At 42.8% G+C, this 16,917-nt stretch overlaps 1 protein-coding gene across 1 annotated transcript; it reads left to right on the forward strand.

Moving 5' to 3' along the window:
• The first annotated feature begins 630 nt into the window (after window positions 1-630).
• Window positions 631-15,319, forward strand: SMU1 (SMU1 DNA replication regulator and spliceosomal factor). The gene is made up of 12 exons (XM_074812295.1): window positions 631-740; window positions 1,231-1,441; window positions 1,553-1,705; window positions 2,256-2,366; window positions 3,132-3,260; window positions 4,213-4,332; window positions 4,738-4,854; window positions 5,059-5,186; window positions 10,613-10,739; window positions 12,023-12,190; window positions 12,467-12,619; window positions 13,241-15,319. Exons 1-12 carry the CDS (start codon window positions 715-717, stop codon window positions 13,337-13,339), a joined length of 1,542 nt encoding a protein of 513 aa, XP_074668396.1. The 5' UTR covers window positions 631-714; the 3' UTR covers window positions 13,340-15,319.
• Window positions 15,320-16,917: the final 1,598 nt, after the last annotated feature.

Genomic DNA, 16,917 nt, shown 5'->3' on the forward strand with positions numbered 1-16,917 from the left:
TAACTATGCAGGTTAACTAACATTAGTGCTCTTGCCTTGGTGTAACACTTGCTGGGCTCACTGAAGTGGTTAAGTGCTGCAATTTTGAGGGACAGGAAAAAAGAAACCCTTTCGTTCCCAGAACTCATAGCCACTCCTGAGAGAATATTGGTCCCAACATTTTTGATACTTTTTTCCTCACGTGTTCTCTCTTAGCCTTCCTGACCACGTCAGCGCTGTACTCGGCTCATCCTGCTTCCGTGAAACCTGCGTTTGGCTCGTGCTACATCACAGGCCTTAAGCCCAATCATCATTCCAATTTACCCACCTGATGAGTAACAACAAGGACAAGGAGGCTGCTGGGTCTCCCGGCGCTGCCGAACGCGGGCCCGCGGGCCCCAGGCCCCGCCACCCCGGGCGCACCGGCTAGGCCCAGCTCGGGCCCGGCGGCACCGGGCGCCCTCGGGCCGACCCGGCGTCCCCTCCCCCTCCGCAGGCCCCAGCAGCCCCCGCTGTGACGGGCTGTCCCCGCCAGGGGGCGCCCCGCCCGCCCCGCCGCCCTGGCGTGCGGCTGTCCCGGTGCGCATGCCCGCCGCCAGCTCCGCCCCCAGTACGTACCGAGCGGGGGGGGCGGTCCCGCGCGGCGCGGCGCGGCCCGGAAGCAGCGGAGCGTCCGACCGGAAGTCGTGGAGGAGGTGGCGGGGGGCATTTCGTGAGCGGTGGCGGGGGTTCAAGATGTCGATTGAAATCGAGTCCTCCGAGTACGTGAGGTGGCGGCGGGCAGGGGTGCCGGTCGCGATCCCGATCCCGGTGGCGGGGAGGGGGTGCCGGTCCCGATCCCGGTGGTGGGGAGGGGGTCCCGGTGGCGGGGAGGGGTCTCGGTCTCGATCTCGGGCCCGGGCCCGGGCCCGGTCTCGGTCTCGGTCCCGGTCTCGGTCCCGGTGACGGGGAGGGGTCCCGGTCTCGGTCCCGGTCCCGCTCCCGGTTCCGGTTCCGGTCTCGGTCCTGGTGTCGGCCCCAGTGCCGGGAGAGGACGGTGGAGCCGGGCCGACGCGGGAGCCGTTGTGGGGCGGCGTGGCCGAGGGGAGGCTGTCCCGTGGGTGATCGGGGGACGTGAGGGTGGTCACGGCTGCGGCGCCCGCTCCGCCACGGATGGGCACCCGGGCGGGAGGGGGCTGCGGCGGCTGGGAGGACCGCGGGGAAGGGTAGCCCGTGAGGCCGGTGCCGTGACTGCGCGCGGTTTCCCGGCAGCGTGATCCGGCTGATCATGCAGTACCTGAAGGAGAACAGCCTCCACCGAGCCCTCGCCACCCTTCAAGAGGAAACTACTGTGTCCCTCAACACTGTGGACAGTATTGAGAGCTTTGTGGCTGACATCAACAGCGGGCACTGGGACACAGTGTTGCAAGCCATACAGTCGCTGAAGCTGCCCGACAAGACCCTCATTGATCTCTACGAGCAGGTCAGTGAGCACGGGCTGTGTATGGCCTCTTCTGCTCTGGGTGGAAGGAAGCCCCTCTCTGGTGTCTTCCACTTAGGTTTTGCTGATGCAGATGTTTGTCTCTTGATGCAGGTTGTGCTGGAGTTGATTGAGCTCCGGGAACTAGGTGCTGCCAGGTCTCTCCTGAGACAAACAGATCCCATGATCATGCTAAAACAAACTCAGCCAGAGCGGTACATCCACCTCGAAAACCTTCTGGCCAGGTCTTACTTTGATCCTCGTGAGGTATGTTACACTCTTCTTAGAGACCTCACGATGCTGTCTTGCATGACCCTTAGCCCAGGTCCAAGTTCCTAATGGCTTATGACATCTTTTCTTTTCTGTTCCGGGAGTGAGAATTTGCAGCTTCCCAGTTTAATCATTTTATACATTATATTAAGTGTTTGGGAAATTATGTGTAACACTTGATCATGAGGCAGCAGAGCAGTGGTTTTAAAGTATACTGCAGGTGACAGTTTGGGGATTTATACCTGTATCCTGCCACAGAATGACATCTGTGCCTTTTCTGTCTTATATATGCAGAAGAAAATGTACATTTTGCAAATAAAATTGGCATTGTGTAATAACAGTAATAATAGGGCATTATTTCTGACTATGTCAGTCTGACATTTTTGGTGAAAGTATATCCCAAATGTTTTAAGAGTTGGTGTTAAAAAGAAGGGCTGTTTTTAAGGCTTAATAGAAAATTAGTCTGGAAGGGACTTCAATGCAGAGCAATTAATGTTTTTATGAAAAAGAGTTTAGAAGAATCACTTCATAAACATAACCTCTCTAGGCATACCCAGATGGAAGTAGCAAAGAGAAGCGGAGAGCGGCCATTGCACAAGCTTTAGCTGGAGAAGTCAGCGTGGTTCCTCCATCTCGTCTTATGGCGTTGTTGGGACAGGTAATTCTTGAAAAATATTTCAACTGTGTCAGTTTCTGTAGATCTTTGCTGCATAAAACTGACTATGATGTAGTTGATTCTCTAACTCTATAAAAGTAAAGCTTAAATACTGCACACTTACATGTGGTATAGTTACAAATGGTATTTCCTTTGTGTGGCAAGAATTTAGTGGTTGTAGGAAGAGTCACAGAATCACAGAATCATCTAGGTTGGAAAGGACCTTGAAGATCATCTAGTCCAACCGTTAACCCTACTCCAATGGTAGATTTATTCTGTAGAATAAATACTCAGCACATAGGGAAGATTATTTTCAAAGTACATACTAACACACTGTTTCTGTTTTTGCACTTTGTTATGGTTTGAGCCCAGAGAGCAACTGAGCCCCACGCAGGCCCTTGCTCAGGGATGGGGAGGAGAAAACACAACAAAAGACTAGAGATAAGGAATTGAGATAAGGACAGGGACGGATGATTCACCAATTATGCTCACAGGCAAAAGAGAGACTCATTAGGGGAAGAAAAAGAACATCAATTTAATTTGAACACTATGACCACTTAATTTTCCAATCAAGCAGAATAGGACAGTGAGAAATACCACTGGACTGGGAAGTAATTGTTTGCAGTGCATTTGTCGCAAGTTGTACGGGTGTACAATTTGTAAGGGTACAGAAAACTATTGCTGTATTGTGTTAATTAGAGGCAAGCTTTGATGAGGAAGATATATATTAACTGATAACTAACAGTATGCTTTTCAACTCCTCAAAAGGCACTGAAATGGCAGCAGCATCAGGGACTGCTTCCTCCTGGTATGACAATTGACTTGTTCAGAGGCAAAGCAGCTGTGAAAGATGTAGAAGAAGAAAAGTTTCCCACACAGCTGAGCAGACATATTAAGGTGATGTTGTGTTTCCTTTTGTGTGTGATACTGCTGTTGGTTCCTTCCTGTGCTTTATGTTAGGAGATAAGAGTAAACCTTCTGAATTCTCTTCCCTTTTTTGTAAATAATTTCCCTTTCTCCCTCTCCCTTTTTTTTTTTTTTTTTTTTAAATCCTTCTTCTCCATGCTTTATCTCATTGGGAGACTTTTCGTGAGTGTCTGAAATGAGGTCCCTTAACAAGATAAGGTGCTCACAGTATTTGTGAATATGATAAATGTATTAATTGTTTCTTTAACTTAACAGTTCAGAATCATTCAGTTTTCAGAAGTGGTTTGCTTAGTCCCCTTCTTTATTTGTGCAACTAAATACTTGTGTCTTAAACTTCTGTGCGTCATATTAGCTTTTGTGAACCACTTAAGTTTTGATCATGAAATACTATGTACCAAGTCGACTTTTTAAGGATTTTATCATATGGATTTGACACAGTTGTCCTGCAGCACTCACAGTGTGGAATAGGCAGTTTCCCCAACAGTCTCTGTGAAAATTTCACTGGAGAAACACCATTCCAAGTGAAGCAACTTGCACTACTTCAGAGATTTCTGAAGTCAGCTAGGGATATATATTGGGTTCTGGAAAGGTGTTAACATATGCAATTCACTACAAAACAAAAAAAGATGAAGACAACCAACCCAACTGCTGTAGGCATGCAGTGTTTGATGTATGTTTCACAGATATTACGAGATCAAAAGGATGGGGTTTTTTGTTTGGTTGGTTTTGAAGTGCTAGTATGTAGGTATTGACAGGGGTTTTTGTACATTACCTTTAAATTTGTGAATGCACACCTCTAGAAATTACTGTATTTTTGCCACCAAAATGAGACTACAGGTATGTTTTAATGAATTGCTGCTTTTAAATTGCCTTTTAAAAAAATTTTATAATTATGCTTAATCCATATTTTCCTGTAAAACAGTTTGGGCAGAAGTCGCACGTAGAGTGTGCTCGGTTTTCCCCGGATGGGCAGTATCTGGTTACTGGCTCTGTTGATGGTTTCATTGAAGTATGGAACTTCACTACTGGAAAGATTAGGAAGGTAAATTGCGCCTTATTTCACACAGATCATTCATTGGCCAGAGCACCTTGTTTTATTTATTCTTTGAGATTAAACTTTGTTTTTGTTTCTCAGGGACTGTCAATCAGAAAAGGGTGTCTGCTTGGGCGATTCAAATATTGGTCTGGAATCTTTACATGGGTTTAGTTGTCTGGTTTGTCATAGACTTCCATCTGCAATAACATTTTTTTTTACCATTCTGGATCATTGTTGCCTCTAAAATGGTGACAGTAGCATTTCCCTTTTATTATAAGGCTGTGAGGTCTGCTTGATGATAGGTTATAAAATATAACTGAAGCTAAAACTGCTAGTACTTTTGCGCTTTGCCTTAAAATATGTTTCAATGAATTCACTATTTTGCCTGGTGAATCTTCTGCTTTCATTTAGGATCTGAAGTACCAGGCACAAGATAATTTTATGATGATGGATGATGCAGTGCTGTGCATGTGCTTCAGTAGAGATACAGAAATGCTAGCAACCGGAGCACAAGATGGAAAGATCAAGGTACAAATCTTTTTGTATAGTACCTTGGTAGAGGTGGTGACTAGAAAGTTTCACTTGCAATAGCAGTAATGTTGCAATTCCATATGAAAAGTAATGAAGTTTAGCATGGCTCAGAAACAGATACGTATTTGCTCTGATATTTAAGGTTCTGTGATCTCGTAACAAAGTAACCTTCTCTTATTTCATGTGCTGTTTCCTTTCCAGGTGTGGAAAATCCAGAGTGGACAGTGTCTGAGAAGGTTTGAACGAGCACACAGTAAAGGTGTTACATGCCTCAGTTTCTCTAAAGACAGCAGCCAAATTCTTAGTGCTTCTTTTGATCAGACAATCAGGTAAGTAAACTGAGAATGTGTGAGCTACAGTGCAAGGAGGAAAGAAAACAAAATTTTCACATTAACTACTTAAGTTTAACTACTTAAACTTTTGAATATAGATTCATTTGACCTGGGATTTGATCCTTTTGCACTGAGTTTTAATACTAATAGGACAGAATGATTGTGAAGGGTTGGAAAGGAATAGTTTGAAAGTTTCACCTTTCACTTTGCTTAACTTGCATTATTCCAGGGCTAGGGGCCAAGTACTACTTCTGATGTATTGTCATTTATATTGACATTGTGTGTTTTCTTTCTGGGAGACTCCAAGCTTAAGAAACAGTTGTGTCAACCTTCAAAAATAACATTTTTTATAATAAGCTTAGGGTAAAAAAGATCCTGAGGGTAACAGGATGATGACATTTTTTGAAACAGCGTAATCACAGAATCATCTCGATTGGAAAAGACCTTGAAGATCATCTAGTCCAGCCATTAACCTAACATTGACCATTCTCAACTACACCATATCCCTCAGCGCTATGTCAACCCAACTCTTAAACACCTCCAGGGATGGGGACTCCACCACCTCCCTGGGCAGCCCATTCCAACGCCTAACAACCCGTTCTGTAAAGAAATGCTTCCTAATATCCAGTCTAAACCTTCCCTGGTGCAACTTGAGGCCATTACCTCTTGTCCTATCGCTCATTACTTGGTTAAAGAGGCTCGTCCCCAGCTCTCTGCAACCTCCTTTCAGGTAGTTGTAGAGGGTGATGAGGTCTCCCCTCAGCCTCCTCTTCTCCAGACTAAACAACCCCAGTTCCCTCAGCCGTTCCTCGTACGACATGTGCTCCAGACCCTGCACCAGCTTCGTTGCCCTTCTTTGGACACGCTCGAGTAATTCAATGTCCTTTTTGTAGTGAGGGGCCCAAAACTGAACACAGATATCAAGGTGTGGCCTCATCAGTGCCAAGTACAGGGGTAAGATCACTTCCCTGTCCCTGCTGGCCACGCTATTTCTGATACAAGCCAGGATGCCATTGGCCTTCTTGGCCACCTGGGCACACTGCTGGCTCCTGTTCAGCCAGCTGTCAGTCAACACCCCCAGGTCCCTCTCTGACTGGCAGCTCTCCAGCCACTCCTCCCCAGGCCTGTAGCGCTGCTGGGGGTTGTTGTGGCCCAAGTGCAGCACCCGGCATTTGGCCTTATTGAAACTCCTCCAGTTGGCCTTAGCCCATCGCTCCAGCCTGTCCAGGTCTCTCTGCAGAGCCTCCCTACCCTTGAGCAGATCAACACTCCCACCCAACTTGGTGTCGTCTGCAAACTTACTGACGGTGCACTCGATCCCCTCATCTAGATCATCAATAAAGATGTTAAACAGGACTGGCCCCAAAATTATACTCACTAGCTTTAAGAGGTGATGTAACAGTAGTTGGTTCCATCCAGTTTATTTTCCTCGTGAAGCAGTGTCATGGGCTCTTCTTTTTTCTATGATCTAAAGAAATCCTCTGAGAGTAGCCTGAAGTATTTTCGTGCATCTTCTCTGCTTCCTTCTGATAGTTGCTAAATAGAGTAAAATTTCCAAAAGTCCTTAAGTGATTGGGAATCTCAGCAATAGTCATGACTCTCCTGTGGGCTTGAATAAGGGTCTCTGTGTCCCTGTGAGCTGTATGTGGGTTAGAGGAGATAAAGTGCAACCCTACACATTTGGGGACAATCACTTGCATCATGTTGCTGCTCCCTAAATCAGGCATTGCCAGCCCTTATCATAAAAGGATTGTTGTCCCAGCTCACACCCTGAATCCATCTCTGTAATCCCAGCCTCCAGATTCACCCCTCTATCTCTCTTGGATCCAGAGAACTCCCTTTAGAGTGGGAACAAGAGAAGGAGGACTCAAATGAAATGTTTTCTGGGCATCTGTTCTTTCCAGCAGTCTGACATGGGATACTAGTGATCCAATCCTGGAAGACAGACAGGCTGATAGACCCTGAGAGCTTCAGGAGCAGGAGTTGCAGTTTGTATCTGGAAATGGCAGTACAGCCTTTCCCATGCTTCAGGGTGCTGTTTTTTGATCCATCTCTTCAGATGTACATGATGTATAAGGGAAGGCTGAGAGAGCTGGGCCTGACTGACCTAGAGAAAGAGAAGAGACCTAGTTGCCTTATCTAGAGGTAGTCATAAGTAAGACAATGCCAGACTCTTCTCAAGTGCACAGTTCCTACATGGGACAACCTGCAGGTAGTGAAAAACTTCCCTTTTTTTTGTTTGTTTTGTTTTGTTTTTTCCCCCCCCTTGAGAAAGAAGCAGTGCTTGGACAATGCTGAGAGAGTTAGGTCAGGCTGGGTGGGAATCTCAACCCTTGAAGAGTTTCAAAGCTAAACTGAAAAAGATCATGAGTGACTTGAAAGTTGAAGTTGCTTTGAGGAGAGCAGTAGAACAGAGGTCTTCTGTGATCTCTTCCAGCCTAAGTTATTCTGTGATTCTCTGACATGTACTGCTGTTTTGGAATCTCTGTTAGAGAAAAACTGTGTGGCCATGTGGTTTATGTATTTATGCTGGCAAGAGAAAAAAACTTTTATCAGGGATGAAAAAGAGCCATAGAGACAAGATCATTTTTCTCTTAACTCTCAGAAGATAATTATTTTTCCAGGCTGTCTATGCAGTTCTGGTTTTGGGCATAGGAATTCTTTCCATCTCTCATGCAAACCATCCCTTGCTTCTGTAGCACCAGCACTATCTTGGGATATGAGCTGTGGGGTTTTTTTAACCTGTCTATGTAGTTCAATTTCCCAATGTCTGTGACATTCTTTGTGGGCAGTGAAACTTCATGATGTAAAAGGCCCACAAGCTGAGTTCTTGGGAACCCAGGAATGGGAGTTGAGTCTTTCTACAAACTTTGGAGTCACTTTGATGCGCAATCCAGTTTAACTACACTACACTAGTTTAGCAAGTTGATTGTCAGTGCAGTTACAGCAGTTGGATATAAGGTCTATCTGCAGAAAATCCAAGGAAGTACATCCCTCTTAATGTGGCTGGGCTAAACTGAACAAACTTGGCATTACCCGATGCTTTCCACATGCTAACTTACATGCATACAGTTACTGCAGCATACCTGGTGTGCAGGTGATTTGTTAAGCAATGACGTGATAAAGCAGTGGATTGTTGTGTGACAGGTATGAAGGTGATTAGGCTTGCATCTGTGTTCGAAGAAGGTTCAAATGTCTGTGCAATCTGTGTGAGGTAGACTAGGCATAAATTATAAAATAGTTCAATTTAGAAGGTACCTCTAGAGGTCTCTAGTCCAATATGCTTCTCAAAGCACAACCAACCTTTCAGTTAGGACAACTTGCTCAAGGCCTTGTCCAGCTGAGTTCTCAAAATGTCCATGGGTGGAGACCCTACTGGTCTTCTTGGCATCTGTCCTAGGGCTGTACAACCCTCTCAGAGAAAATCCTGTTTGGACCTAAAGACGTTTTGTTTTGGTTTGTATTTTTTCCTTTGTCACTTGTGCCCTTTGCCTCTTGTCCTTTAGCAGTGCACCTCTGAGAAGAATCTGACTCCATGTATTCTGTAAAAATTTGTTAGTGATATTAACCAAATAGTTACAATTTTTCAGGTGTTTAATAAGGATTTAGATACCCTTTTTTAAAGTTTTTTTATTTAAAGAATCATTGCAGGGTGAATAAAAGCAAGAATTAAAGTCAACTGTAACTTTTAATACTAGCAAATAATCACAAAAATACACAAACTCTGTTCTAACATAAGTTACCAGATGGGAAACAACCTCATCCAACCCTTGTTCCTGCAGCTCTTAGCATCTGGAAGGTGTTGCTTAACATTTCTGTAGTGTAGCAGTTCTGATCCTGCACCTATTTCGTGTCTTGTTACTGAGTGGAATTTGCTCTCTGCTGGATAGATTTGGTTTGCAACAAAGCTCTTCTGTTGCCGTGCAGGCACTTTGCTACCGATGAAAGCAGCTTAGATCATGTCTAGTTCACTGTTACTGTCCTTTGGGATTATTCTGATTTAATAATTTGTTTAACTTTTGTCTGCAAGGAAGACAGCATTTGGATGCTCCTGAACTTCACTTCTCTGGGCTGAACACACCCAGCCCTCTCAGCTTCTCCTCATGCATCATGTGATCCAGTGCTCTGGCCATCTTGGTGGCCCCTTAGTGGGGGCCCAAAACTGGACATGTTCCTCCAGAGGTGGCTACACCTCTGTCAAGTGGGGGTGAACCTTGGTCTGCAGACTGTGCTCTCCTAGTGCATGTGGGGTGTGGCTGTGTTTCCCCAGTGCCACAGCATGCTGCTGGCTTTCAGTTTGTTTTCTGCAAGGTTGGCCAGGTCCCTTGCTGCAGACCTTCTCTGCAGGCAGTCAGCCCCCCAGTTGATTCTCATGCCAGAGGTGGTTCTGCAACAATTTGTTCTCAATATCATGAGGTTTCTCTCAATCTGTCTGGTTTGTCAAGGTTTCCAAATTCCTCATCTGTCTCTTTCAAAATTGAGTTGCAGGATGTGGCACTTATATTGTGAATCAGATTGATCCAGTGCGTGATGACTGTATATATTTTATGTTTAATAGAACGGGATTATGTAATATGTTTAATAGTTTTAGGCTTTTGCCTGTACTGTAAAACCCAGTGGTACCAATGGTACTGCTTTAGATGAAATGAAGAAATGTGTGCATCTAGAGGCAACTGCACAGTGAACAGGCATTACAAAACCTCTGAATGAGAAATGTTAATCTGTTTAAATCCTGATACATATGAACTATAGCATAAGCATTTTATTTGAAATTATGTAAGGTTGGATGTTGAATTGAGGACAGCAGGCTTCAAACAGAATAAGGAATTTCATTCTCAAGGCTTCAGACTTCTGCTTGAAAACCATATTTCTGTAGCCAGTAGGTACTACAATTTAAGGCTGATGCAGATTAGCAATATAATTTCCTTTTAGATGACTGAGCAAACTTCTCAGAGTTGCACAGTAAGAGGCAATGGCAACAGCTTGCAAAAGATAAAAATTCTGGCTGGTTTCAGGGAAGAATCTTTCTTAACTTGACTGGACAAGGCCTTAGTCAAGGCCCTGAGCAAGCTGACCTCACTTAAAGTTGAGTGTGTTGGACTAGAGACTTCGAAACTTAACTATGTAATTTTTGTTTTGTCAGCTGCTTCATTTTCCCTTTCATAGCTCCGTCTTCTAATATATACCGTGTATATTGCATACAGGTCCTTGAGAATGAAGGTTGTTGGTATTTCCCTAAGCTTTTAACAGGAATGTATCATGTCTTTGATGAAAGGGGCTTGTGATAAAGGCTTACGACTTTCGGATTTTTAGCACTTTCTATTGTTGCCTATCAAAGGTATCTCAGATGTAGAATATGGTGAAGCCATAGGGTGGTTCAGACTACCTCAGTTGTGCACTCAGTTGTGACCTCTGTTTGACAGGATTCATGGTTTAAAATCTGGGAAAACTTTAAAGGAATTCCGTGGTCATTCTTCCTTCGTCAATGAAGCTACTTTTACCCAGGATGGACACTATATTATCAGTGCATCCTCTGATGGCACAGTGAAGGTAAGATAGCGTTTATGCTTTGTAAGTAAGACATTCAGACTGTTTGCATGTTATAGCTGGTTTGTTATAACTGCTGCAGTCACTGCAGAAGGACTTGGGGTTATCTGCAATAATAAGTCTTTCTGCTTGTGACCTTTGCTGTAAATAAGAACTGATGAAGTTTCATACTGTGCTTACAAACCGCTGCAGAGCCTGTTTCTGCTGTATTTGTGAAAGGAGGACATAAGTGCGATACTTGCCTGCCTCTTACTGCTTTATTCTATAAATAGAATTGACCGTGACAGCTCTTGCCCTAGAATGTGGGGATTCCCTTGTCTGAAATAAAGGCATTTTCCTGCTTACTGTGTTGGACACCTGTTTGGTTTTTTGGTGCTTAGGGGTCCCTTGCCGTGTAAGATAGGTAATCTAGCATAAATGAAACTGTAGAAGTGATACGTTTGTCTTCTAGTCTCAGCGAAGAGTGGAACTACTCAGTGTGTAGTAGTTAAGAGTAGTAAAGCATTATTGTGTAAGGGCATTACTGACTAATAAGTGAATTAATACAGAAACAACTACATTAAGTAGGGCATCAGTGCAGTGCATGGGGGGTGGGTAAACATCTGGTTTATAGATGTGGCCCAGGAGAGTGTGATGGATTTTGCTCATATTAAATGGGGCATTACTTCAAACTTGCACTCTTTGCTAGATTGCCCCAATCATGGAATAGCATAAAAAAGTGGTATCTCTCATTTTGATTGTACAAGTATGTAAACAGCAAAAATATTCCACAGATGATGGGTTAACAATTTATTTTAAATATTAAACAGGCAGTTCCATTTCCTGTTTCTAAACAGCTAGAACACCCTGGTGTTGAGGCTGAAGCAGCTGTAAGCTGGGACATCTCTCCCACAGATACCAGGCTTTGCTTTTTCAGCAATTTTTGTGTCTGTCTTGTGTAAGGCAAATTGCATGTGCAGAGGCTGCACATATATTCACAGATACCAGCTAAAACCAGAAAGGAAGTCTGGACTCGCCCCTCAGGGAATACAGTTAATGAAAGGGAGCCAGCCTGAATTTGGATAATGGAAATTCACTTTTGGTTCAGTTGTAGTGAAATTGTTCTTGGTGTCCACACTTCAAAATAGATGTGATTATTTTTTTAAAAAATCTGCTTTAAACTACAATTTGTGAAATTCATATTTTCCTTCAGGAGCCTTAAAAAATCTGAATCCTATATTCTGAATAATCTTATTTTTGTTTAATTTTTTAAAGCTGATTTGTTTTACATTTATTTTTCATACTAGGTTTGGAATGTGAAGACGACGGAGTGCTCAAACACCTTCAAATCTCTTGGCAGCACTGCTGGGACAGACATTACTGTGAACAGTGTCATTCTGCTGCCTAAAAATCCAGAACACTTCGTTGTTTGCAACAGATCGAATACAGTTGTCATTATGAATATGCAAGGACAAGTATGTGATCTTTCAAGTCTCAGTCATTTTAAGAATCCCCAAAACCTAATTAATAACTAGTCTTGGTTTAAACCTGATTTATCCAGTTTGCTTTCATGACAAACTATTCTCTACCCAGTTTATAGAACAGCTTGACTTGCAGAAAGCAGTTGCAGCTATGGAGACATCCTGTGTTCTAAACAGACCTAGTACTGACTAAATATTTTTGCCCTGAACATAGTAATGATATGCTGCAGTTTAATCCTACCAAATATTTTTTGGGGGTTATCTTTACAGATTGTAAGAAGTTTCAGCTCTGGTAAGAGAGAAGGTGGTGACTTTGTCTGCTCTGCACTTTCACCTCGTGGTGAATGGATCTACTGTGTTGGTGAAGATTTTGTGCTCTATTGCTTTAGCACAGTGACTGGCAAGCTGGAGAGAACTCTGACTGTAAGTTCTTATCTTTGAGCTTTTGCAGAATTCTAAACACGAAGATGATCTAAATGTTCATTACTTATGAAATCCATAAGAAGTCTTGTACCAAGATATCTTTTACCTCTGTCAGCCGTGATTGGTAACAAACGCATACCAGAACTCTTGGCTGTACAATGTCTTTAGTTTTTTTTAGAACCATTTTAATTACAAAAGTTACAAAAATGTTTACCCACCAACCTTATTTGAACTAGAGCATGTCTTGACCTGGGCTCTGGCTGATGAAGAATCTGACCAAGCTATTGGATTTAAAGCTGTCAGGCTTAAATTTGCCTTGCATTAAACTGAAGAGGAATACCAGCTTGCATGTCTAAATATAATGGGGAACACTTAGATGTCGTGGATTTCAGTGGATGTAAACCTTCACTGAACCTTCCCTCACCCAAGAAAAAGTAACTGCTGTGTCACAAAAATTGTTTGCAACTGGAATTTTAATATTGGGGAGTATGTTATTCTGCTTTTGCTGTATGCCTGAAGCATGTTACACCTCAGTCCAGCTTTCCTCTAGTTCTTGTTTGAAGGGAATATTTGGCTTGAATCTGTTTATCACCTGATGCATCTTTTTTGCTTATTCTCTAGGTTCATGAAAAGGATGTCATTGGCATTGCTCATCACCCCCACCAGAACCTGATTGCCACTTACAGTGAAGATGGCCTCCTCAAGCTTTGGAAGCCATAGCTTGATTTTACAATGAGCTATGAAGTGTGCCTGTTAGTTGCAGGTTATTGGTGTTGGTGCTTTAACAAGGTCTGAATGCACAGTGTGTGATATTTCCTCAATTTTCAGTTCAGGTTTCCAGAGAATGACATTTTTACTTCCTGGTTTAAAGTTAGGTAGATTGATGCTTAAATATAGGCATCAGATAAATTCAGATACTTTTATTTTTACCAGAGTAGCTGAAGCAACTTCAGTGAGAGTGTTTTGTCTCCTGAAGTCTCTATTCTTCCTACAATGTTTTTAAAAGTTGAACAAGCTACGAACTAGATACACTTAAAAGTGGTTGTTGACTTCCTAGAATACAGTAAAACGCTCTCTTTATTTGAGTGAATTATGTGGCATAGGAAAGCTGTCTTCCAGCTGAAACAAAGGCACCGTTTTCCTGGAATGCAGATGAGGCTACTCTGTCCTCAGCTTGAAGGCAGAGACTTTTCTAGTCTAGTGGGTTTTGCTGTGTTCAAATTTCAGTATAATTTTTCCAGTTATACGTATTACGTAGTGTCACACAGCTTCCTCAGAAAGAAACTATTCTTCCCAGTCTCCCAGCACTTCCTGCTATAAACCTGCCTAACGTGGCAGTTGGGTGTGTGTTTGTTTGGTTGGTTTTGTGGGGTTTTTTTGTTTTGTTGTTTTTTTGGTTGATTGGGTTTTGGGGGTTTTATTTTGTTTTGTTTTTTTCCTTTGTTTTACTTTACTTCCAGGCTGAAAGGAATTATTACCTGGGCCCTCTTCCAATAAGTACATAATGTCTTCACACCAGCTTTAACTGAAGCAGGCCTCTCAGAGGATCAATATTTAAATACATGCAAAAGCCAGTTTACATAGACCAAGTTTCTAGTGCAGTGATGCTGCACATGCTGCAGTTGTTTTGGGTTTTTTCCAGTTTACTCAGTATAGCTTCCTATTTTACCAAAAGGGCATGGCATACTTAAGCTTTAAGTATGTAAGGTGTTTTGGTTTTTTTTTTAAATTTCATTTACCTGTGGGCCTAATTAAGGTGATGATTAGGTCTCACACTATGATAAAAAGCAGCTTTCAGGCTCTTCAGTTTGGAGCAGATGGTGATTCCATTTGAGATCCTGACTAATGCACACTGTTCTAAAGTCTGACCATAGTTTTTCCAGGATGCACCAAAAAACGAGGTTTTGTCTTTAATGATGAGACAAATACATGTAGATTTGAATCTACTGCACTGTTTCCTGTCCTCATCTCTTGTAGAATGCTTTTCTGCCACAGTAATCTTTCAAACAGTAGTAACTTCTCTTTGACTTAATAAATTAGTTCAAATTTAAACCTCATAATTTTTTTCAGTGATTGTTTTTCCTTCCAGAAAAGACACTGGTGATTCAGAAACATCTGACAGTAATATCTCTGACAAGCTGCATTGCAAATTAGTAGTTTTGATACAGAAGATATCGACAAAATATTTTTAATGTTACCTAACTTGTGGTTCGTTTTGCCTTCAGATCACACAGAACTGCTAATCCGCAACGTAAACTATATCTTACATTGTTGTTTAAAAGAAAAGTAGTTGTAGCAAATAAAACTGTCAGAATCCTGAATGTTTAAAGATTGAAATACATTCTCTAGCTGAAAAATACAAGAAAATCTGGCATGCATTATCCTTTTTAAGTGTTTCAGAGTTTATTGTATTAAGTACTCAACAAAAAAGCAAAATGTCCTAATACTTAAAAAAGGGCAATGGTAAAACTTAACTTCCTGGACTGCAGCTGTAGTTCAATGATAATCTTGAAATTGTTTTTTTTAAGAAATATGTTTTTTTTTTTTCTTAATGTCAATGTTAATTTTTTAAATGTAACCTAGGAATACATTTTCTCTCTGGAGAATCAGCCAGGTGTTACACCATGTACCTGTATGTAAGACTTGAACAAGGCACCATCTAGTGCTTTAACCAATATTAAAGAAAGCATTGTTCATCCATGGGCCTTGCTGTATTCTTGAGTTATTTTGCTTGGAGCTGGTGAATTCTGTCATACATAGAGAAGCACAGAATGCTTTGTAGGGAGAAGTGCCACGTGGTGAAAGTCTCATAGGTCAGTTCATCCTCCTGTTTCAGAACTGGGGATCAAAGAATTTTTTTAATGTTGTCAGCGTAATACTTTGCCCAAGTAACATGTGAGCCCGTAGATACATCCTGCTCTGATACCACTACCAGCTTGCCATCTGTAAAGAAAAATAAAACCCTCCCCTGAGTCCTAGTAAGACTTAGAGAGACCAGCTGAAGACTTGATCTCAAACAGAAAAGATCCTTTGTGAATGTCTTTATAAAGGAGCCAACTTCTCATGAGGTCTGGGAGACCAGACCGTCTCCATGGGTGCCTGCATGGTGCTGAGGATTTTGAACCATGAGAAGGGGAGAAGGCCTGCCTCTGATTTGGGATATCTTGGTAACACCAGTCTGAGATAGAAAGAAAATATGTTGCAGAGATTTATAGGAAAGATGATGCTAGAAGTCAGTTATAAATGCTCTTCAAGTACAGCTCTTCTTCACTTTCTGCCTAGTAGTTTGCATGGGTTCCAGGGGTCCTTCTTAAGCAGGGTTACTCCATCTGTAGTCCCTGTTGATGACACGGTCTCCAGTGTGTTCACTGGATAGCTGTGAATAAACCCTATGACCTTCTGGATCATGGTGATTTGTGAGAGACAGGCTGAACAAACTTGGATCTGAATGTTGGGGCGGGGGAAAAGCACAGGCTTCAGGTGAATCCTAAGGAAAAAGGTGGCTAAATGTTTTAATCTGGAGGCAGAGTAGGAATCGTGGGAAATCTTTGGCTTCCCATGGAGCAAGATAAGAGGAGATGGATGCTGCTGAAGTGAGGGGAGCATAACAGTTTCAACTATAACAGGTGCTGCTTGCATTATGAAACAGGTAATGAAGCCACCTTTGTGTCCCTGTGTAGTAAACTGCTCCCTGTATAGTAACAAATTCTGATACCCCCTTTCTTTTGCCTCTGCTTTGTTGGGCAGGAAATGGCATTTGCTTGTCTGGGAGCAGGCACTTGCTGCTGCCAACTAGTTAAGCCTTTCCTATCTCCAAATTAGAAGCTTTATAAGCTAAATCAACAAGTGTTTTTTCAAGTTTTATACACAGAATGACAGGATGTCTGAGTCTGGCAGGGTCGGAGACTCCACCACCTTCTTGGGTAACCTGTGCCAGTGGTTGGTCACCCTTGCAGTAAAAAGTGTTTCATGGTGTTCAGATGGAACCTACCGTGTTTCAGTGTGTTCCCATTGTCTCTGGTCCTGTCACTGAGTACCACTGGAAAGCTGGTTCCATCTCTTCACACCCTCCCTTCAGGTATTTACATACATTGGTGAAATCACCTCTGGGCCTTCTGTTCTCCAGACTGAACAGCCCCAGCTCTCTCAGCCTTTCCTCACAGGAGAAATGCTCCAGTCCCTTCAGCATCTTCGTGGCCCTTTACTGGACTCTCTCCAGTATGTTCATGTCTCTCATGTATTGGGGAGCCAAAAACCAGCCACAGTATTCCAGGTGTGGCCTCACCAGTGCTGAGTAG

This window comes from Strix aluco, chromosome Z (assembly GCF_031877795.1).
Source record: "Strix aluco isolate bStrAlu1 chromosome Z, bStrAlu1.hap1, whole genome shotgun sequence".
Taxonomy (NCBI): Eukaryota; Metazoa; Chordata; class Aves; order Strigiformes; family Strigidae; genus Strix; species Strix aluco.